At 37.8% G+C, this 23990-nt stretch overlaps 2 protein-coding genes and 1 long non-coding RNA gene across 3 annotated transcripts in view; 1 reads left to right on the plus strand and 2 right to left on the minus strand.

The window, feature by feature from the left end:
• LOC106873468 (zinc finger CCHC domain-containing protein 8) overlaps positions 1 to 8097 on the minus strand; it is a 23059-nt gene extending 14962 nt beyond the window's left edge. Inside the window, exons 1-7 of the mRNA XM_014920848.3 lie at positions 7675 to 8097; positions 6350 to 6392; positions 4787 to 4849; positions 3504 to 3597; positions 1776 to 1856; positions 721 to 824; positions 28 to 105 (exon numbers count right to left, since the gene is read on the minus strand). Of these exons, the coding sequence (XP_014776334.1) occupies positions 28 to 105; positions 721 to 824; positions 1776 to 1856; positions 3504 to 3597; positions 4787 to 4849; positions 6350 to 6392; positions 7675 to 8080 (869 nt within the window). The 5' untranslated portion in view covers positions 8081 to 8097. The remainder of the gene's footprint in view (positions 1 to 27; positions 106 to 720; positions 825 to 1775; positions 1857 to 3503; positions 3598 to 4786; positions 4850 to 6349; positions 6393 to 7674) is intronic.
• A 286-nt stretch (positions 8098 to 8383) lies between these two features.
• Positions 8384 to 12805, minus strand: LOC149137462 (uncharacterized). The gene is made up of 2 exons (XR_016241019.1): positions 10508 to 12805; positions 8384 to 8546 (listed from the first exon to the last, which is right to left on the minus strand). It is a non-coding gene; the product is annotated as an uncharacterized LOC149137462 (long non-coding RNA).
• A 76-nt stretch (positions 12806 to 12881) lies between these two features.
• On the plus strand, positions 12882 to 23990 carry LOC106873469 (uncharacterized). Its single transcript, XM_014920849.3, has 4 exons — positions 12882 to 14148; positions 17959 to 18073; positions 19313 to 19458; positions 22482 to 23990. The coding sequence occupies exons 1-4, from the start codon at positions 13577 to 13579 to the stop codon at positions 22705 to 22707; spliced, it is 1059 nt and encodes a 352-aa protein (XP_014776335.1). The 5' UTR covers positions 12882 to 13576; the 3' UTR covers positions 22708 to 23990.

The raw sequence follows: 23990 nt of genomic DNA on the forward strand, positions 1-23990 counted from the left end.
TGAAGTAATGCTGTAGTGTCAACCAACCTTTCTGGTTTACTCTCTTTGGGTACGTCACCCTCTTCCAGGTCAAGGGGAAGAGCTTCGAAGAAGACTTGCTCATATCTTTTCATTAAGGAAAATAACATGGAACTAATGAACCAAATTTTGGAATCTCATATTCAAATTAACAGTCACAAGACAATACCATATCTAATGAAGCAACTCATTAAGAAATTTGTTCTGCTGTCACATCGTTGCTGGTCTGATCAGACTGCACAGCAGCACATTGGCCAAGTGTCTCTACCAGGCCTTGGAAATGAAACTGAGTAGACAAACTGTATGAAAGCCAACCAGATGGATAGTACATGTTCTTGGATGGTAGATGGGAGTCTGTCATCTGGGGTAACACTACAGCTTGGCCCAGGGTGATTTCAGTGTTGTCCATTCTGTTGCACATATTACTTGAACAGGTTTCCAGTTCTGAGGATAAATCCCTTTCTTTCTCCCATCGGTCTTGCAGGCCCTGAAAAGGGTCATTATCCATGACCTTTTCAGGGTCGTTCCATTAATAAAAAAAAAAAAAACCCTCAAAACTGAAACGTTGGGAATGGTGCTTTACCAAAATGTCAGACTCACCGCCACCATTGTTTTATCATCATCATTATAACCAGCAACACAAATGAAAGACTAATAATTCTCACAGACAGATTTCAAAAGTAAAAAACAAGTAAAGGATACTTTGGTATTTCCCAGCTGTCAGTCATAGAGGGATCGAGATTCACTAAAGGCCAACCTGATGTGTCAATCATAAAGTTATTGTAGAACTGACTGGTGCCAATGATCTGGTAATTGGAGTAAAATAGAATAGAATATGATGAAAATTTGGAATGTATGGTGGAGGGTGAGACAGCAATGCAGTAACAAAAGTGAAATGGTTTATTGTAAAAACATTACATATTAATAGGACATGTCGCTTATGAGAAACAACTATTATATGCATGTAGTTGGTGACATAAAACAAATGTCACATGTATGACAAGCTTATTTACAACTGTCATAATGTCTAGACAAGGGCACACACAAACACACATATACATAAACATACAACGGACTTCTTTCAGTTTCCATGTAGCAAGTCCACCCACAAGGTCTTGTGCAGTGGGTTTGATCCTGTGGCCACATGACTGGGAAGCTTGTCAATTACACAGCCATACCTGTGCCTATGCAAGTATCCTGATCATTATTTACATCGGTTGGACATGTGTCCCCATCTTGTTTATTGTTACCACAACGTTTTGGCTGATTTACTCTCTAGACTTCATCAGGTGCTCTGGGAGAATTTCGAATCCAACCCTGCATTCTCATTCCTTAGGTATTTTTTGCTGCTATTATTATTATTATTATTGTTATTATTTATTTATTTATTCAAGGCAGTGCCTGGAACTGAACTCACAATCTTGGGGTTAGTAGCCCGCACTCTTAGCCATTACGCTATATGGCCATGGGCACATAGTGTAATCCTGATCAATTCCAGGCAGTGGAACGAAGGAAGGAATGAATAATAATAATAATAATAACAACAACATCATGAGCAAAAAAATACCTTAGGAATGAGAACCCAGGGTTGGGTTCAAAATCCTTCCAGGACACCCAATGAAGGCTGGAGAGTAAACCAGCCGAAATGTGGTAACAACAAAGATGAGGACACACATCTGTCCAATGTAAATAACGTACAGAATTCCTCATCTCTAAAATGTAGAAAAGTATCATGAAATCATTAAGGTGAAACTTACCGCATGGTTACACCACATGTTATGGCTCCTCTGTTCAGAATCTAACTCATCATTTAAGTCAACACAAGTCAGTGAGGAGGCCTAGATGAAAACAAAACAATACACAGTAATAAGCCACATGTCTTGTCTTTAGCAAGCATTGAAATAACGAATTTACAGTCATGAAACCAGCACTTTAACCTCACAGACATTGTACCAGAGATTCACTAGTTTTAGAGCTTTGATAACTAATAACTGGCATTCGATTGGTTATGACAAGGATTCCAGTTGATCCAATCAATGGAACAGCCTGCTCATGGAATTAACATGTAAGCACTGGTGTAGCTAGAGTGTTTGCTGCCCTGGGGCGGCCCTTCCATTTGCCACTCCTGCACCCCACAAAAAACACACATTGCCTACAGCAGACCCAAAAGTGCCACCCGGGGCAGACTGCCCCTTTCCAGCTACGCTAGTGCATGTAAGTGGCTGAGTGCTCCACAGACGTGCACCCTTAACGTAGTTCTCAGGGAGATTCAGTGTGACATGGAATGTGACAGGGCTGGTCCTTTGAATTACAGGTACAACTCATTCTTGCCAAGTGAGTGGACTGGAGCAATGTGAAATAAAGTGTCTTGCTCAAGGACACAATGCATCATCAAATACTGAACTCACGACCTTATGATTATAAGCTGAATACCCTAACCACTTAGCCATGCTTTGATGATGATATTAGTCGAAAATGGTTTAGTGGGTTTGTTTAAGTTTGTCAGAAAATGGTGATGTTGTGGAGTGCTTGAACATCTCTGGAGCAGGCAAGGAATACGGTTTACACTATGATTGTCTGTACACTGTAATGTATATAATTGCAATCCCCTACAGTCACCTTTTTAAAGTTATCTCTACAGATTTTCTATAGAAACTAGAGCTAGCACTAGAAGTTACAATGTTTCACAGATGAATATCATCATCATCATCATTTAACGTTCGTTGTCCGTGCTGGCATGGGTTGGACGGTTTGACTGAGCTGGTATGCTGGAAAGCTGTGCCAGGCTCCAGTCAGATTTGGCATGGTTTTCTACAGCTGGATGCCCTTCCTAACACCAACCACTCTGAGAGTGTAATGGGCGTTTTTACATTCCACTGGCACAGGTGCCATTTGTATGACACCAATATCTACCAGGACTGCAATTTTGCTTGGCGGGTCTTCTTCTCATGCATGACATAATGCTAAATCAAAATCAAACTTGATGACAGCACCGCATGACTGGTATCCGTGCTAGTGGAGCACTAGTAGCACCATCCGTGCCAGTGGCACGTAAAAAGCACCATTCGAGCGTGATCGTTACCAGTGGTGCCTTACTAGCACTTGTGCCGGTGGTACGTGAAAAACAGCATTCGAGCAAGGGCGTTGCCAGTGCCGCTGGACTGGCTCCTGTGCAGATGACATGTAAAAACACCATTTGAGCGTGGTTGTTGCCAGTACCGCCTGACTGGCCCTCATGCCGGTGGCACGTAAAAGCACCCACTACATTCTCGGAGTGGTTGGCGTTAGGAAGAGCATCCAGCTGTAGAAACTCTGCCAGATCAGATTGGAGCCTGATACAGCCATCTGGCTCACCAGTCTCCAGTCAAACCGTCCAACCCATGCCAGCATGGAAAGCGGACGTTAAACGATGATGATGATGATGATGATGATGATGATGATTCCTTAATGAAATTCATAAAATTCACAGACAAAACAATACTTACTTTCAAATTCAAATCTGGTAACTTTTCATATCTTTCTTTCTGATGTCTGAATATCAAATGGTTGATGAAGTCCTCAATTTCAGAACGATATTTGCTAACAACAAAATAATAGAAGGAAACTAGAGGATGGTCTTAGATTATCTTTTAATAATTAGGAGAAAAGACACAGCAATTAATTTATCTAGTGTGAGACTGAGAGAAAGGGGAAAAAAAACACAAAAAAACAACGCATAAAATCTTAAGATCAAACAATTAGTTGAACAATTTTTTAAAATAAATAAACATTTTCTTTGAAAATGAAATAAATATATTTCATTAAAAAAAAAAGATTTTTCTTGGTAGGCATAAATTCAGTTTATTTAAGAACTGATAATAACATCTCCATAAATTAAACAGATCAAGCACATGGCAACCTCTCTAGTAAGGGTGCACTAAATACACTCCATAAGGTTATTGGAGGTAGGAAGTGTACCCAGAAACAAAGACAGGTGAGAGAAATGTGAGCCTCCAATTTATCAAGGAGAACAGCCTTTCAAAATAAGAACGGATCTATTTCAAAACGGGGGCACCAGTTTTCATTTATGTTTTATGTAGTGTTTTTGGTACCGAAAGACTTTCAAACTTCGTATACTTATCTATTTTGTGTTATAGAACAGAAAAAAATTTTTGTATTCGAATTTATTTCATGTAAAAAATTGTCTTATTTCGATAATTTCTACTAATCACTGACGTCTATTCAGTTGAAAACAGTTAGCGCTGTAATGGTGTATATCGTATTAATCCCCTAACCCTAACCCTAACTCTAGAATCCGAACTCTAAAATTGTTACATACATAGATATGCACAGCGTAATTTATTATATAAACAATATATGCGTATAAATTACGATTAAACCGGATGAAATATGTCACAGGGAATAACATTTTTATGACCGCCCAGCAGTAACTCTATTCAGCTGAATAGACGTCAGTGATTGGTTGAAATTACAGAAATACAACAACTTTAACATGGAATAACTTGCGATGTACGTTTTTTTGTTAAGAAGACTAAGAGTAAAAGATGTTTTATATGACACATTCTACCAGTGTCCCAAGTTTCAAAGTGTTTCGTTAAGAAAATACTGGTGCCCCCGTTTTGAAATAGATCCATAAGAACTGACTAAGATGACCTATCTAATCAAAGCCAGTATGAAAAGTGGACATAAAACGATGATGGTGACAATATATGTCCTGACTACAGTGAAGCAAAGAGTAAAAACATTTCTATTTAGGCTGTATACTAACCGAGAAAATTCATTATTCTGGTATATAATTTGAAGACCTGGAGACTCTTCATCTGGAACACACCTAGCAGCATGGAAGAGAAGAATAGAAACATAACTACGATGTTAAGAACATAACCCCCCCACCCCCCAAAAAAAACAACAAAAAAACTAAGAGTTACTCTAATGAAAGTTGATGGTTTGAATATATCTATCAGAAAATATTAAAATATCTACAAAAAATAGAATCCTGCAGGTAATATTATCAAAGGACATTATAAAGATAAGGTAAAACTGACATCCGAATAAAATAAGGGCTTAATTTCCTGTCAGGGGTTCAGTCCCACTGTGAAGCACATTGGTCAAGTGTCTTCTACTATAGCCCTGGGTAGACCAAAACTTTGTGAATAGATTTTGGTAGATGAAAAATGGAAGAATTGTGTGTGTGTGTGTGTATGTATATATATATGTATGTTTTTATATGTAAAATCTGCTTCAACAAATTCTGTCCGACTGATGCAAGTATAGAAAAGAGGACATTAAAAAGGATGATGGCGATGATGATAATATGTGATCTGGATTAAGATACTTTGCTAAGTCAAGATCATCATCATCATCAATATATGAGGCGCTTAGTAACAGAGTGTCATAAGCACCATGACTTAAAGACCAAGAAAAATGTAGCCAAAGTTTTGTGACTTTCAAAATGTGATATCTTGGCAAGGAATGAAGTTAGGAAGCTGGTTTTGGTCTTAAAATGACCGTGAAGACTTCCTCTAATCATTCTACCTGTGTAAAATTATTTATTTATGTATGCATTTGAAAGATGAAACAATGACTGCGTCTTTCTCATTTTGTAGAATATACCAGTACTACGAAACGGTGTATTGCACTGCATATTTTAGCCATAATACCTAGAAAACGCATACAGAGATCCCCCCACCCAAAGGTATTGTTTGTGTTTTAATATACTAAGGTATCTTTAAGAGGTAAGTAAGACAAGATAGTAAGATAATAGCCCATTCTCGTTACGAGGAATATTAGAAAGTGAACCATAACACCTCGGAAAACGAGAGACCACACCAAAGTTATTGATTGAGAGTGTGAGCTTACAATGGTGTGTTACTAAACTTTCTGGTCTGAGTTTGGGTGAGTGAGTATTGTGTCAATAGTGTTGAGGTACAATTTTTTCAGCCGGATTTTTGACCTCATTGCAAGCCTCACCAGTTCTTTCTTCCAACTTTTTCGGATTCTGGACATCGAGGCAACGAAAATGATCTGCTAACCTCGAAGATAGCCATGGTGACACTTCCGACACTCTTTCATAAACACCTCAAATGTATAACGATTTAATATTAAATATAGAAAGCCATAGCAGATATTGGTTAAAATTCTGGTACTGAATAAATGAAAGACAGTTTATAGTTTGAGTACTGCCATAAAGTCAGGTTTTTATTTTTTATTTTTTCAAGTTTAATAAATTGTCACATTTGAATATTCATTTCTAAATGTCAAACATTTGTATTATAAGTCGACTTAAACTAACATATGAAACTTTCAAAATTAGTCAATAAATATATTTTACCTGGTGGAGTCAATTTTCTTAGCAAACTTTCTCAGTTTATCACCTGTACATTCCAGTTAAGGACATATAACAATGGTTATCAAAATTTGACAATATTATACCAAATTAAGCAATGTTTAAATTAACTTAATAATCTGCTAAATACAGAAAGTTCATTTGCTATATCTCTGTTACCATTTATTGCTAGTCACAAAACCATTCTATTCTACAGTGGAGGATATTTGGAAATTTGCGAAAAATAAATAAAATAATACAGTGAAATGAGCTAAATGTAGAGGAATATGATGCGATGATTGCAAAGAAATGTGGCACCGTGATCACAAAAAGAGAAAGGCAAGTACCATAAGATAATAAAATACTGTTAAGACTGACCTGAATTACTCAACTGTTCTAATTAACCCCAAAATATACCAGATTTTACAAAAGCAGGGTTTAAAAAAAAACAAAAAAGAAAACTGATTCTCTGCTTCAATTGTCAAAGAATTACACTACAAAATTTGAGTAGAGGAAATACAGTTGATTTTAAATCATTCTTTCATGTAGTAATTATCAAAATTTCAAACTTCAATTGATACTTATTTTAATAAGTAGGTACAAAATTTATTTTAATGATACTTTCATAAGGAAAAAATCTATATCTTTTATTCTAATCACTATCGGAAGAACAAAATTTCATTATAAATATGTGGAGTAAAAATGAAAGTAATTTGCCTAACTTCCTATGACAAGAAAATGAAAGTATCCTTTAAAACTTGTGATCAAATCTATTATTAGCAGTGGAAAACTATTGTTACTTAACCAAAACTAAACATTGGAAGCACAAATTATGAAGAAAAACAAATTATAAATCAAATAATGCATTAAATTCTAATCACAAACTAGTGTTTAAAGAACATCCTGAGGAGTTTCATATCAGATGTGTAAGGGTTGAACAGAAAATGTATACAGAACAGAGATTTATTTAGGTAAAGCAGATTAGTTAGTTGGAAGTGGGTAAAATAGGAACTCAATCACAACAACAACAACAAAAATTTAAAAAACACGATAAAAGAACAATCATATACAAATCGAAAGATTTAACTTGACACAAAAACGTGGAGTTCCTATTGACGGAAGATAATCAAAACAGAGAAACTATAAATGTATGTGAGTGTGTGTATATATATATATATATATATCTTATATATATATATATATATATATATATATATATATATATATATATATATATATTTGTGTGTGTGTGTAATATACATATATATGTATGTATATGTGTTGGAAACAATAATAGGAAGTAAATAATGGTTAACACGTGTTAAGGATACGTTCAAACTGTAGCTGGTGATTGGTGTGTTTCATCATACCAACGAGCATCTCTCCATTCCTTTTCTTTCGTTTTTTACTCTGCTTCTCGCTTTTTCCTTCTGCAGCAACATCCTTGGTACGTTTGTCTGTAATAATATCATCTCCATCCTCATTTGTTTGATCATTGCTGTCTTTGTCGTCGCTGCCTTCTTCTTCGCTTTCATCTGAAACTTCAGCGACTTCTCCGGAGGATTTAGAATCTAACTCATCAGATGAACTGGAATCTGATTCTTCAAAACGAAATATGATTTTACTCCGATCTTCGGAGCCGTATTCATTTTGGTTGTATGAAATAAATGTCGATGCAGAAGACCTGTCTCTTTCAAATTCTTCAAAAAGTGAAGAATCTCCAAACGAAGACGCCATGTTTACTGTTGTGTTGTGGTAAATATAAAACACGAAATCCCGGAACGAGAAATTAAAACGAAAATCCCACTCGCATTTTCACTATCTGTCCATTTTATTTATCTCCATGTATTTAATATACTTCACAGGTAAAAGATTGATTCCAAACTATTTCTTAGATGATGTCCAGTCGCAAAAAACCTAATTACTGCTTTAACAAGTCATTAGCTGCTTTTATGAATTTTTTACATGAGTAGCCAAACTAAATTCACAAAAATAAGATAAAGGAAAATTTAAAAGACATAAAATACTAATAAACATTAAGCATGAATTCTAATTTTATTATTTCATTGTTTAAAGCCAACTTTTTTCTTCGGGTTCGTTTCTTGCTTCCGGTCGTATTTGCAGTCGAAGCAGAAGTGTTTATCATCGACTTTGACTACTGCGTTTTGAGCGGTAAATAATTCAAAGTTGAGATCTCGACATTCTGAAATGTACATGTTAATGTTTATTTGAGTTATTAAACTATGAAATTATTATGTTAGCAATCCCAAGACATATTTCAATAGTTAGATGCGCCAAAAAGGAATATTAAACTCAATAAAACCACAATTAGTACGTCGATGGCGTTTTTTTTAAAAGATGTTTGATTATTAATTTTATATAACTATATGTACAACAGTTTGATATTAAATAAAGAAATCCATAACAAATATTGGTTAAAATATTTAACAAATATAGTAAGAGATTATATAGAAATGGACAATTCCATAATCCAGGTTGTTAGTCAAGCGGTGTATTTATGTTATGTTAGGTTCTTTTTAAAAAACTTTTATTGATGCAATGTTTACAGCAAGATCAAAGAACGTGAAATGTATCATTATTCAGACATTTCTAAAGTGGGACAAATATTGAAGTTAACGCTATCCTCGTCGTCAACATTATTTTCATTAGCAGCAGCAACACCACCACTGCCACATCACTATCGTCGTCGTCATGCAAATGTTTGTTATTTAGCCACAGGTTAAGCTTGAGTAAACAGAATTATAACCAAAGACAACTTAGCCATCACCACCGTTTTCGTGCATTGTGTATCTAGGACTATATTACCCAATTTGTTCTTCCTTTATGTAGGGTGTGACTAGGAGATTTAGCTACTATTTCTAATAGGTTTTAGTCATATAGATAATGATTATTCTTATCAATAAAAGAATAATTTTAATTAATAAAAATTTCTTGAATTACTGCATTCATCGATGGATGGAATAAACAGCATCTCACTTGTATGTTCTATTTTTTTATCCCGATTTCTATGGATGAATACCTTTCCTATTATCAATCGCTTTACAGAATATATTGGGCACAATTTAGTGTGGCACCAACACTAGCGAGGTTGACATGTTATTGACAGGACAAGAGTAAAGGATTATCTTAACCCTGTGAAGATAAATTAAGATGAGAGAGAAAAAGAAGTAAGAGTATGATGGAGGAAACATAGTGAAGGGGACGGAGGAAGGGGCAGTGCTAGAATAGAATAATAACAGACAATAATGACAGAAGGTGATTAGAGAGTAATAACTGCTATATATTTGCTGTTAAGAGCGATGGTCAGTGGCAAAAGAGTGTGAATAGGAGGGAGAGGGAAGAGTTGTGGCTACAATCTCTCATCACTTAAGCATTGTGATGAGAGTGAGAGGGGAATAGAGGGAGGGAGAGAGAGAGAGGTGGGAGTAGAGACATACAAATGGTTGAAGTGGAATTTGTGAAGTTAGAATGACGAGAGGGACAAATACATGTCTACCCTAGCCAAAAAGGAAGACAGGATGGTGGAAATGTGGTCATGGCATATCTTCAGATACAAGAATGTGAATAAAGTGTGAATAGAGAGAAAAGATAGTGAAGAATGGGTAGGTAAGTTTGTGAGAGTGAAAGGAGAGTGACAGATGGTTAGAGATGGACACAGAGGTTAGGGAATACAGTGAATGGTGAACATGGATGGATGTGGTTAATGATGAATATTAGTTTGGGGAACGGGTCAGGAAGGAGGAGGAGGAGGTGGAGAGTAAGAGTATAATAAAGACAAACATATGAGAAAAGGGAGCTGATGTGAAGTGTGTTTGTGAAAGAGGAGTGCACAGTGACAGAGATAAAAGTCAAAGATATGTAGGGGTGGATAGAGTGAAGACAAACAAAGGTAGAAGATATGTTGATGGCATATATGAGAGGATGCTCAGAGGAAAGGGGCTAAATGTGGTAAAGTATGATACTGAAAGTGTGGGACGGGTGACATATGTGTAGTTCTGCTCTCATATAATTACAGCAGATAAGTAAATAGTACCATAGTTAGAATAGTGATGGAGGGATGAGTTTTAGAAAGATGAGATGTGAGGAAGACTCAATAACAACTTGAGTGCTGAGGTATAACCATAATTAATATGATTTAAGGACCTTATTTTTTAACTGAGTTGGACCAGTCTTCTTGAGCACACTGGATCATCAATTTGGTCCTTTCTCATCTTCTTCATGAGGCTCGACATTGGTCTCCACTATTTCTTCCTATGTTTTCCTGGGTCTCCCTCCTCTACGAGTTTCATCCACATTTAAGGATTGGTACTTCTAATGCACCTGTTTCATATGCATCACATGACCATGCCAGCAGGCTTCTTTTTTGCTCATTACAGCTGATTTCTCTTATACCCACTCTCTCCATTGTCTTATTTATTTTTGTATAGCTACAGATTCTGGTGGTGGAAGTAAGGAAGGTGCACTCAGCCAGAACAGGCCAGTCATTGTTGCTCTGCATTTATTGTTGGCGGTGTGCATCCCAGAACGGGTTGAAGAAAAGTAATGTTATTGAAGTTGCAACATTTTCTGCCCGTTTGTGTTAGTCTGGGCTAAGTGGGAAAGATAACTTTCTTTGGGTAGGGTACTGTTGTAGAAATATTCTGGGCTATTGTATATCTATCTGGATACTTGGTGGTTTTTCATATAAATGGCAGGCACTTTGGGGATTAAGAATGTGCTTCATGCATGTCCAAGTGGTCTTTTATTTTTAGTATCTTTGTTTAGTTGTTCAGGTCTGTGGATGCAGTTTGTATACAACTTGTGATGTCGCACATGCTGTTCTGCATACTTTGTAGTTTGTTGTGGAGAGACTGGGGTCCAGGTAGAACCAGATATCTATATAATCACAAAGCCTGCGAAAAATTGCAGCCAAATTTTCCTCAAATATTACACTACTGTTTTAAGAGTATAGTGTTAAACTAGTGTTCTATGGTGATATAGATGTGTCTGGATTAAGTCGATGTTGTAATTGTACTCTAGGGTATTGGTGATGTGTTTGGGTGATTGGGAATGATTGAACATGTAATGACAAGAACCATTTGGATTGGAGCCCGCTAGAAACAGCAGTCAAAGCTCTTACATATCATATTCTATCATCTTACAAATAGAAGGACACATTACATAATGCAATCCTGGATACACTATACTGGCATAAAAGACAGACAATCATGTCTGGATCATCATCATCATCATCGTTTAACGTCTGCTTTCTATGCTGGCATGGGTTGGATGGTTTGATTGAGGACTGGTGAGCCAGAGGCTGCACCAGGCTCAATCTGTTCTGGCAAAGTTTCTACAGTTGGACGCCCTTCCTAACGCCAACCACGCCGAGAGTGTAGTGGGTGCTTTTTACGTGCTACCGGCACGAGGGCCAGTCAGGCGGTTCTGGCAACGACCACGCTCACGCTCAAAAGGTGTTTTTACGTGCTACATGCACGGGAGCCAGTCCGGCGGCACTGGCAACGACCACGCTCGGATGTGCTTTTAACGTCCCACTGGCACGAGTGCCAATCGGGCGGTTCTGTCATCGGCCACGTCAGCGATTTTGGTTTGTTTACACTTGCCTCAGTAGGTCTTCACAAGCAAAGTTCATTGTCCAATGAATGAGGAGTACTCATAAGTGGCCCGGTTACACCCCACGTTCTGATGTGCTTTTAACGTTCCACTGGCACGAGTGCCAATCAGGCGGTACTGTCGTCGGCCACGTCAGCAATTTTGATTTCACTTGCCTCAACAGGTCTGCACAAGCAAGGTTTATTGTCCAGTGAATGAGGGGTATTCATAAATGGGCTGGTTACAACCACTGGCATGGGCCATGAGCTATGGTCTCACTTGGCTTGTCGGGTCTTCTCAAGCACAGCATATCTCCAACGGTCCCGGTCACTAGTCATTACCTCGGTAAGGCCCAATGTTCGAAGGTCGTGTCTGACGAGGGTCATCATACGTTCAGGTGGATTTTTTTTGTGAATATTTTTGTTTTATTGTGTAAGATATCTGTATAGTGAAGTTCACAGCTTTGAGTTCTTTATAATTTGTTGTGATTTATTGTAGAAAGATCCTGTGTGGGTGTGTGTGACTAGAATAAAGAGCTAGCTGTCGTTCACCAACGAGTATGATAACATGGCTTGATAATATATACTTTCGTCTATTGTTTCAAGTGTCTATGTAGTCGTGAGCTGCCTTAGACATCTTGACACTCCTGTCCTTTGACTCGACGGCACATCCAGGATGTGACAGTTGGAGGAAGAGAGCACCATTACTCGACTGGTATTCATCAGCAGCAACAAGGAATGAAATACTTTGCTTAAAGACACAACATAACGCTTAGTCCAGGACGACATTACGATCGCGAGCCGAGCAACCCTAAACACTAAGCGCCGCACCTGTACCTGCGATTAGGACAGTAATTAGCCTGATGTATCAGATGGGTTAGGGAAAAAGGGAGATCATTCTATAGCATAGTAGAGTTATGGTTCTTGAAATAAGTGGTGAACCGAAACGAAATATCTGCAAGATTATCTGGTTTATATAAGATTTGCACTTTTAGACTTCTAAAAAGCTTTGGTTCCGTTAGACTCTGCTGTTACGTATTATACTTATTTCCTCTATCTGTATACTATACTATATTGTTAATTTCTTCACTGAGACCGGTTCTCATTTGTTTTGAAATGAAGAACATTCTAGACTTTCAAAGCATGACGTAATACTACATTTACCAACCCCTGTATATATATATATATATATATATGTATATATATATATATATATTCACATGCATATTATAACTTACTGTTATTACCTTGTCTATCTGGTTTGGTGATGTTCTGACATTGATACATATACATAACTTTTTTACACATACATAAACAACAGCATCCACATATACGTCACCGGTTCATTGCACATGGTGATATCATATTATTTCCGGAAAGGGCTTTTTATTCTTAAGAAATATTCAGTATCGTTAATAATGTACTATTTAATCCGTAACATACCCTTGGGCTGTTGATCTATTCTCAAAAAAACGTATACGGTATGTTTGTACATGTAAACACGTAGTTATACACACGCTTACACATACATGTTTATGCATTACTATTGGTGCTGGTATGTAGCCTTAGGAAGCTGAGCCTATGCATGTAAACCTATAAACCTGAGCCTTCTCCAATTAGCATGGCGCGAATTTTGATAAGTGTTCGGTCTGAAGACTTCCTAGTTGACTGTTATTTATTCCGCCATGGTCACAACCCAACCCAACTCGATGTGTCCCAGTTGGAATACAACAAACAGACAAACTGTCTACATTTAGTTCCTAACCAAACATGTCCCATTGCTCTATCAGACAGTACAGAAAAGTATGTTTTTAACTGCTCCCCACATTTATACTCGACAGCACCGACATGTTCAACCTTCACCCTTGACAATGATGATCGTATTGATGATACCAGTGATTGTTGTAGGGGAATAGTTGACCATGTCTCCAAGACTCCAGCTGTCACGGCCCCCACCGTGATGTATCCCAGTCGTCAGACTTGCCTCTTACTTGATAGTCATCTCGTCTCTCTTCTTATGGATCGAGTTCGTTTTTCCCCCAAATTCAAGAAGCGGTTCATCAAATTCGTCCAGTCCAATATTGGTTTCAGCCACCGTCCTGCAAATATTATCCTTGACCAATCACACACCACAGTGCCCTATTTTATCGATATTGTTCTCCAGTATCCTAAACAATACATTGATTATAGTTGGTAAGTATTTGTGAATGCTAACAGCATTTGTTTCTACTCCTCGGATGGGCCCGTAACAAAACCCCAGCCTACTTTAGGCTTGAATTATTAAACTAATTTCGACTATAAACATACTTTTTAAGGTTCGCTTTTGTTTCACCTTTGTTTACCCTTGTTGTTTTCCTTAATGTTTATCTACTCCCCCTTCTCTCTTTTCGTATTTATTTATTGTGTTAATTGTCTTTCTCTTTTTACATATCCGTGTACCCACTCTCTCTCTCTCTCTACTTACCTGTCAGTTCTCTCTTTCTTGTCTGTCTCCTTTATCTGTCTTTCTATCTATTCTTTGCTATATTATTGAACATTCATTTCTACAGTCCATGTTAATGTCTCTCTCTGTCTCTGTCCTAATGTACTTTATTAGTGATTTGTAACTGTTAACCTAACTTGGTGTCACTACTATCTGTGCTTGTGCATGTCTGTGTGCTGTGTATGCACCTTCAAAAGGTTAGTGAGTTGGGATGCCAAGACAATGCATCAAAAACCCTTCATCTATTCACAACACATCCATCTATATTTGACGAACACACAGGCACCAAACACCTATTATTTTTTTTGCCACTCTCAAACCCAGCCTCTGCAAAAACTATCAACATCTCTGCACCTATTGGGACATCAGACAGACAGTGGTATAATCATCACTGCTCATGACATGTCTATCAATCACATAACAGCTCTCAGATTGTAAAGCATTTCACATTAGCTTATTAGTCAGGAGCACCTCTAGTTTTCCATTATCCCAAATGTACTCCAGATTCATTTGAGACGGTTAATCAGTTAAGCATTGAAATTTTCCTTTGCTTCACATTTCTTGAACAATCAAAGCCTAATCCTAACTCACAAGTGGTCCACATACATTGGCATAAAGCAGTGTTGGAGAAGAACATGGTTTACAACACCTGGCAAAATTCATTCATTTCCAGCAACTGGATGGCTTTCATCCACTACCACAACTCCCATGAGATGACTATCCAATAGTAAAAAACACCTTCATACAAGGTTCAGACAGTAAGCTCCCCTGCATCCCCAATTGCAGTCAGGCCTCTTGGTCTTTTACCAAAAGAATCTCTACAACTTTGTAAGAATCCCTTTGCCTGTTGTTCCTGAACCATGTAATTTGTACTCCTGTAAAGAAAGTTTCCTGTTAGACTACTTGATTTGAACTTACACCCTGACACGGTTTCGATTCCCAGACCGGGCGTTGTGAGTGTTTATTGAGTGAAAACACCTAAAGCTTCATGAGGCTCCGGCAGGGAATGGTGGCGAACCCTGCTGTACTCTTTCACCACAACTTTCTCTCACTCTTACTTCCTGTTTCTGTTGTGCCTGTAATTCAAAGGGCCAGCCTTGTCACACTGTGTCACGCTGAATATCCCCGAGAAATACGTTAAGGGTACACGTGTCTGTGGAGTGCTCAGCCACTTGCACGTTAATTTCACGAGCTCTTCCGTTGATCGCATCAACTGGAACCCTCGACGTCGTAAGCGACGGAGTGCCAACAACAACGATCATCCAGCTATACGGGTATCAATATCATTGAATAGAAATGAACTCGATCTGAAAAGGAAGTAAGTGGGATAGTTTTTGCTCCTGAACACTTTCACAACTATGTGTTTGATATATTGTTCTAAGTAAAGACACATCATAAATCCTTGATAAACATTCAGAGCAAATTCCTTTGCAAGGTTCCTCTGAGTTTGAAGAAAAGGATTTATAGAAATAATACTTGGTTACCCTGTCAGTGCAGGTGCCACTTAAAAGCACCCAGTCCACACTGTAAAGTGGTTGGTGTTTGGAAGGGCATCCAGCTGTAAAAACCTTGCCAAAACTTACCTCGCCTGTGCTTGTGCCACATAAAAAGCACCAAGTCCACTCTGCTGAGTGGTTGGTGTTAGGAAGGGCACCCAGCTGTAAAAATCCTGCCAAAAGTCACAGAAGTCTGGTGCAGGCTTCAGCCTGGTCGGCTTTTGTGGTACCGTCCCACCCATGCTAGCATGGAACACAGACGTTAAATGATGATGATGAGGTACTAGGAATATTGTGGTATTCTCAATCACTTAGAATATGATAGATTCCAACCACTAAGAGAATGGTAGTTCCCAGGCTCTAGGACAGTGGTAGTTTCTAGCTACTATGAATATAGTGGTTAGTTTCCAGCCACTGGTAGTGTGACAGCTAATTTATGGCAACTAAGAATATGGCCCTTAATTCCAAGCCAAGCAATTGTACTTTTAAGCTGAAGTACCTCTAAGAATGTGTTTAGTCACAACAGGAGCATAAATCACATCATCATCATCATCATTATCATCGTTTAACGTCCGCCTTCCATGCTAGCATGGGTTGGACGACTTGACTGAGGACTGGCGAACCAGATGGCTGCACCAGGCTCCAATCTGATCTGGCAGAGTTTCTACAGCTGGATGCACTTCCTAACGTCAACTACTCCGAGGGTGTAGTGGATGCTTTTACGTACCACCGGCACGAGGGCCAGTCAGGCAGTACTGGCAACAGCCAGAATATTACTAGTATATTGTTTAGTTTTCTGATTTCAGTCAAAGGACTTCTGGCATATTGGAACCCTGTCTGCAAAAGTTTCAGTCAATAATATCGACCACTCCCCCATTACTGGGTCTTGCACTATTTTATCCATATCTTTCAAATAATGGCTCACCATATTGAGTTACGTCCCTTCATTGAATTATGTTTCTTTAGAGACATGTATGTCACAAAATGTTCATAGACATGTAATGTATTGCATTACCTTACATTGCTAATACTGTATTTCCATACATACATGCATATACACTTACATTCATTTTTGTTTCTACAGCACACATTGAGAAACATTGCAGTGTGTGTGTGTGTGTATATATATATATACCTCTGGTATTTGAGTACTCTTTTTTCCACCTTGTTGCACATTTCATGTGCTTACTCCGGTATATATACATATATATATATATATATATATATATATATATATATATATATATATATATATATATATATGTATGTATATATATATGTTCTGGTGTTTGCTAAATTTTTTCTAGAGAACATATTTTCTTTGTGGTTAGATCGTGGATGATCTCTTTCTAGCATATCGGATGTCCACTTAGTGGTCATCCCTTCTTATACGCATATATATATATATATATATATATATATATATATATATAAAAATACAGTGTACATTTAAACACATAAGAGGTATCCATCATAGGATTCCTTCATGCTAGAAAGAACAGCTAAGTTCTAAACCACTATTAGGGATAAAATTTCGAAGGGAATGAAAAATAAAAACATTTACCATCTTTTCTTTTTCTTTTTCCCATCAGATGCTCATACTTATTGCAGTGGTCCTTCAGTTTTTCTCACTCCTTCAAAAGAACTTGGAAGGTTAGGCCTCCAACCGAACCTTTCACGATACCCTTAAAGCCAGTAACTTCTCGGCACCCCCTTGTATATATGTATGAATAGAGAGATAGAACAATCTTGTATACTGTTTCTCATCTACCAGACTTCACTTCCGAGCCTTTGGTCAAACTTAGTCTATAGTAGAAGACATTCAAAGCACTGCATTGTGGGATTGGATCTGGATCCATGGCACATATAAATAATAAACACCAAGTTGAAAAGTGCTATGTTCATGGTGGAAAAAAATCAAGGAAGATGGAAGAACTGGTGTGATTTGAAAAAGTGGATGTTAAAATGATGATAATGATGTGTACCATGATGATTTGTAATTTTTTTTACTTCTTACTCTTTTAGGTATTGTAAGATGCAGCATTTGGTTGAGATGAAGCTAAGAATGGATGAAGCAATGGCCATATTGTCTACTCTTGGGGGTGGATATTCTGCCTTAGGGGAGTATTATGAAAATCATGTATGTATTTGATTTTAACTTAGATTTCAAATATGTTAATGATATTTAAATTTATAATGTGAATTATTTAATTTGATATACATTTTCATGCACAAAATTGAAATGTACTTTGGCACAAGAACCTATTTTAAATAACAATTTTATTTTAGAGAATATTTAAAATGCAGGTATTTTAAAGAATACAGTAGTGTAGTTTTACTCTTTTACTTGTTTCAGTCATTTGACTGTGGCCATGCTGGAGCACCGCCTTTAGTTGAGCAAATCGACCCCAGAACTTATTCTTTGTAAGCCTGGTACTTATTCTATTAGTCTCTTTTGCCGAACCGCTAAGTTACGGGGATGTAAACACACCAGCATCGGTTGTCAAGCGATGTTGGGGGGACAAACACAGACGCACAAACATATACACACACACACATACATATATACGACGGGCTTCTTTTAGTTTCCATCTACCAAATCCACTCACAAGGCTTTGGTTGGCGCTAGGCTATAGCAGAAGACACTTGCCCAAGGTGCCATGCAGTAGGACTGAAACCGGAACCATGTGGTTGGTAAGCAAGCTACTTACCACACAGCCACTCCTACGCCTATGTTGTTATTTTGTAGACTGGTTCATGGCATCATTTAACCCTTTAGCATTCAAATTATTCTGTTAAATGTAATGCTTATCTATTCTGCAACTGGAACCTGTGCTGGTGGTACATAAAAAGCACCCATTATACTCTTGGAGTGGTTGGTGTTAAGAAGGACATCTAGCCATAGAAACCATGCTAAATTAGATTGGAACCTGGTCTAGCCCTCCAGCTTACCAGTTACAGTCAAATCATCTAACCCATGTCAGCATAGAAAGCAGATGCTAAATGATGATGAATTTGTTTTGATCTAATGATGCATTATCTTGTCGCTTCAAGATTTCAATGATGTGATTGTATATTTTTGAATGGCATTGTATGGTAGGTGCAAAAGGCTAGATTTAGCTGGTTTGAACACAAAACAGGTAGAATATATTTAGGCTTGATGTAGCCAGTTTAAGTGCTAAAGGGTTAAATTTCTCTAATTCTAATGTTTCAAAATCAAATTATATTTTCTACTTTTCAAAAACTTCTTAGTATTATTATATTATTGTTTAGAGTCTTATTCTTGTAATTTCACTTCATTGTTATTTCTTCTTCGGAAATAATTATTTAATGATCTTATTTCTAATTAAGTGTAACTCTGATTTTGTCTTCTCAACAGTCTTTGGAAGCTTTCAACATTGCTGTAAAACAACTGCAGATTGCATTGAAATCTACTGATCCACTGAGTGTTTCCCGCTGCTATCTCTACATTGCACTCAGTCTTATGCAACGAGGCTATCTTCATTGTTCACGTGCCATAATCAGGTAACATCAGACACTTATCAGAGTTTTCTGTTGTTCACTTGTTGGACGATTTGACTGGGCTGGCACACTGGAAGGCTGTGCCAGGCTCCAGTCTGATTTGGCAGGGTTTTCTGTAGATGGATGCCCTTCCTAACGCCAACCACTCTGAGAGTGTAATGGGTCCTTTTATGTGCCACTGGTACAGGTGCCATTTGTGTGACTGGGGTGTGTTTATGTGCTACTGGTATGGGTGCCAATTTGTGTGACTCCGGTATCTCCCAAGACTGATTTTGCTTGGCTTGATGGGTCTTCTTCTCAAGCATGGCATGATGCCAAAGGTCTTGGTCATTGCCTCCAGAACAACAATATAATGAAGTATGATGTATCAAATGTGGGATGCTCAGTAACTGAACGATTTTTAGCCCTTTAAGGGTTTGGACTGGGTCACCTTCACCTCAGAACTTATACCTAAGTCGCTCCATCAAAGATTGGTTCTCATCTGCCTCTTGTTTATCACAGTCTTCCAGGCTATAACAAAGGAATTTAAGACTGGTTCTCCATAGGAGCTCCTGTATGCTGATGACTTTGTTCTTACAGCTGAATCTCTACTAGAATTAGAGAAGAAATTTTAGGTGTGGAAACAAGGTGTAGAATCAAAGGGCCTAAGAGTTAATTTAGCAAAGACCAAAGTCCAAGTGAGTAGGAAAGCAGACAAATCACCAATCCCTTCAGGAAGACCACCTCTGCTTGACATGTAGAAAAGGTGTAGGTTGGAACTCCATACTGTGTTCCCAGTGCAAGTTTTGGACACATAAGAGAAGCAGTGGTATCCCAGGAAGGTTACCACAGAAAGCTTCTATGTGGAAGATGTAATGGTATAATAAACACTAAGAATCTACAGAAAATAGACATTCTCAAATGTCTGGGCAGGGGATCCTTAGAAGTAGTAGATAGCTTCTGTTACCCAGGCAATGAAGTTAGCTGTGGAGAATGCTCTGGAAGTGTAGTTGCTAGAATAAAAATGGGCTGGGAAAAGTTTAGAGAGCTACTACATTTGTTGGTAATGAAGGACCTCTCCCTCAGAGTGAAAGGTAGATTGCATGATACCTGTGTATAGACAGCTGTGCTATATCGCAGTGAAGCATGGATTGTACTTGCAGAGAGGACATGCAAAGGCTTGAAAGAACTAAAGCCAGCATGCTCTGTTGGGTAATGTCCAGTGTGCACATATGGCAAACTGTAAATGATGTAAGAGAAAAAATGGCTATATGAGGTATCAGATATTGTGTGCAAGAGAGAAGACTGCACTGGTATGGTCATGTGATGAGTACAAGGACAGCTGCATAAAGCTGATCAACCGTGGAAAAGGTAGACCCAGAAAGATGGGTGATAAAACTGATGAGAAATGATCATCAGATGTTGAGTCTCACAGAGGAGATGACAAGGGACCAAGACTTCTGGTGATTTGCTGTGCATGAAAAGCCACATCAAGCTACATCCACAAGAAGTCACATCCATGCATCCAGGCATGTCCTTTATAGCCATGCCTCACCACCTGACATACATACATAATCTGTCCTATGTCAAAACTCCCTCCACAACACATCTTCCTAACCCATGATCACCACCTGTTGCAGACCTCTTCACTACCTGCACACTCTCCATTCCCCTTACATATCTACCACACTCACCTCCCAGCCACTCCAATTTCCCTTATTACAATTTGCTACTCTCACTTCTTCCCCCATCTCTCAGACTCTTCCCTCACACTCTTATGGAATATCTCCCTCTGTTCTCTCTGTACCACTTATACTCCCCTTACTGTTCCTCCACATCTCTCTTTCTCTCTCTCTTTCATTCTTTTCTACTCTAGGCACAAGGCCCAAAATTTTGGGGAGGTGGGAGCCAGTCGATTAGATCGACCTCAGTACACAACTGGTACTTATTTAATCGACCCCGAAAGGATGAAAGGCAAAGTCGAGCTCGACGGAATTTGAACTCAGAACGTAACAGCAGACGAAATACTGCTAAGCATTTTGCCTAGCGTGCTATTGTTTCTACCAGCTCGCCGCCTTCTCTTTCATTGTCTCTCTTTATCTTTCTCCCTGAGTCTGTCTCTTCTTCCTCTCCTTTCCTTTCCTGCTGGAGTAGCTGAGTATCTCCTCTATAGTAAGACACCTATCTCTATCCCTCTATCATATTTTAACCTTTCAAATGGCACAAAACCATCTTCCTTACTTCCAATCCCTCACCCAGCTGAGAGGTCTTCATTTTTGGCTTGTTACTTGGTGACTCCAGTGTTATTGGTGCCTCATAAAAAGACCAGTGCTGGTGCCACATAAAATGCACCCAGCATACTCTGTAAAGTGGTTGGTATTAGAAAGGGTATCTAGCTGTAGAAACCATGCCAAAGCAGACAATGGAACCTGATGTAGGTCTCTGGCTTGTCAGCTCCTGTTAAACTGTCCAACCTATGCCAACATGGAAGAAGGATGATGGTATATAGATATATATATGTATGTGTATGTACTGAGTGTATATTTTATATGCCTATGGTGTGTTCTGTGTAAATTATACTGCATGTGTATCACTGTCTACTCATTGTGTTCTGACTGTATATTATACTGCATGTGTATCACTGTCTACTCATTATTGTGTTCTGACTGTATATTATACTGCATGTGTATCACTGTCTACTCATTATTGTGTTCTGACTGTATATTATACTGCATGTGTATCACTGTCTACTCATTATTGTGTTCTGACTGTATATTATACTGCATGTGTATCACTGTCTACTCATTATTGTGTTCTGACTGTATATTATACTGCATGTGTATCACTGTCTACTCATTATTGTGTTCTGACTGTATATTATACTGCATGTGTATCACTGTCTACTCATTATTGTGTTCTGACTGTATATTATACTGCGTATATATCATATATGATATGATATATAATATGATATTAATTATGTCTTACATGAAATATTGTCAACAATATTTTAATCTTTGCTTTATTTTAATCTTTCCATTTTTCAGAAAGCAGTTTTTATTTGCCAAAAGCCATGTGATCCAAGACGGACGTTTAATAGCAATGTGCCATGGACTTTGGGCTAAACTGGGTTTCTTGTACCATCTGAGGAATCTGAAGAAGAAAGGTTTACAATACAGCACAGACGCAGAAATGGACAATGTCCTATATTCTCCCTCCACTTACCCTAACCAAAATTGTTGCAATCTTCAGTTGGCACCCTGTAGTTCTTGATGATTCTTTCACTTTAGCTGTTGCACTGAAAGAACTGATTCACAGAGTAAATTCTAGAATTTCATTTAATTGGAAAGATTTCTTGTCAGAATTCTTTGTGAAAATTCTAGTATATGAAAATATTTTAGAGCCCAATTATTTTTGCCAACTTCAAGTATAATGCAAAATTGTGTTCATGAGTTTTCATTGGAGTATTTTGATTCTTGAGGTGTTTGGAAAATAATGGAACCCCTCAGAGTTTTGTCTCCTTTATAATTTTTATATAATTCATATTTGCAGCATTATCTCCTATTTTAATTCTGCATGATTTATTTTGACTACCAGTGTTTTATCCCTGGTTGAAATCTCCCCTGATATATTACACACTGATTACAGCTTGAATAATAAGATTTGTGTTTCATCCATGTAACATTCCAATGGTTTATTATAATATTATACAATAACAGACCTTTGCTCTTGTTTCTGACAGTCATCAACAACATTCCACTTTTTAGATGTTCAAAATGACAATATAAAGTGATAAGGTGTCTTGAAGAAGTTTACATCCCATTGCAAGTAGTGTGCGGTTTCCTTGCACACAGAACTGAGCTTATCACTGGAACTGAACTGAACATATCATGTATTTAACTAACTGAAGTGAGATTTCAAGAAGTTTCAGTAATGAAGCAAGGAGTACAACTAGCTCTACTTTATGGTTAATGTCTGTGAAGCCAACTCACACAAAAATAAAAACATTATTGTATTGATACAAACAATGAACTGAGTGGACAGCCATGACGAAGTGTTAGCTGTTCTAATGTCATCTTCTTCTTGAGGGCGATTGATAGCAGAATCTGTAGAGCTGCAGGTAAAATACCTGTGGTATTTATTTACATCCCGTTCTCTGTTCAAATCCTGCTGGAATTGACTTTCTTTGCCATTCATCCTTCTCAGGGTCGATTTGAAATAGATTTGGCTGCTATTTCAAGCAGGTCTGAACAGTTTAAAAGATTATGATCCATGTAGGAATCAAATAAAAACCAGAGGAAACTCTGCTGGAAGTTTCAAGCATGTGTGATGTGCATATCATATTTGAAAAGTTGTGTCTATCCTCTTATTGCCAAACTTGCTAACATTTGACTTTTGATTTTATTTTAATAACATCAGGAAAAAAAATGTTGAGGAATTCATCGAGCTTCAATTCATTTTCGCAGTTGTCAATGTGATTTCTTAAGGTACATTCAAGAGGATACCTTGAGGTATACCTACGAAAGTGTCAAGTAAAAATTCTGGTTAATCATGGA

Source organism: Octopus bimaculoides, chromosome 1 (genome assembly GCF_046866305.1).
Source record: "Octopus bimaculoides isolate indiv1 chromosome 1, ASM4686630v1, whole genome shotgun sequence".
Classification (NCBI taxonomy): domain Eukaryota; kingdom Metazoa; phylum Mollusca; class Cephalopoda; order Octopoda; family Octopodidae; genus Octopus; species Octopus bimaculoides.

Excerpts from the sequence above, each read along its gene's own strand:
- LOC106873469 (XM_014920849.3), top strand. The coding sequence starts at position 13,577 with ATGGCGCGAATTTTGATAAGTGTTCGGTCTGAAGACTTCCTAGTTGAC. Across the intron at positions 14,149-17,958 it reads CAATACATTGATTATAGTTG|GTATTGTAAGATGCAGCATT; the intron begins GTAAGTATTTGT and ends TTACTCTTTTAG. Across the intron at positions 19,459-22,481 it reads TGTTCACGTGCCATAATCAG|AAAGCAGTTTTTATTTGCCA; the intron begins GTAACATCAGAC and ends TCCATTTTTCAG.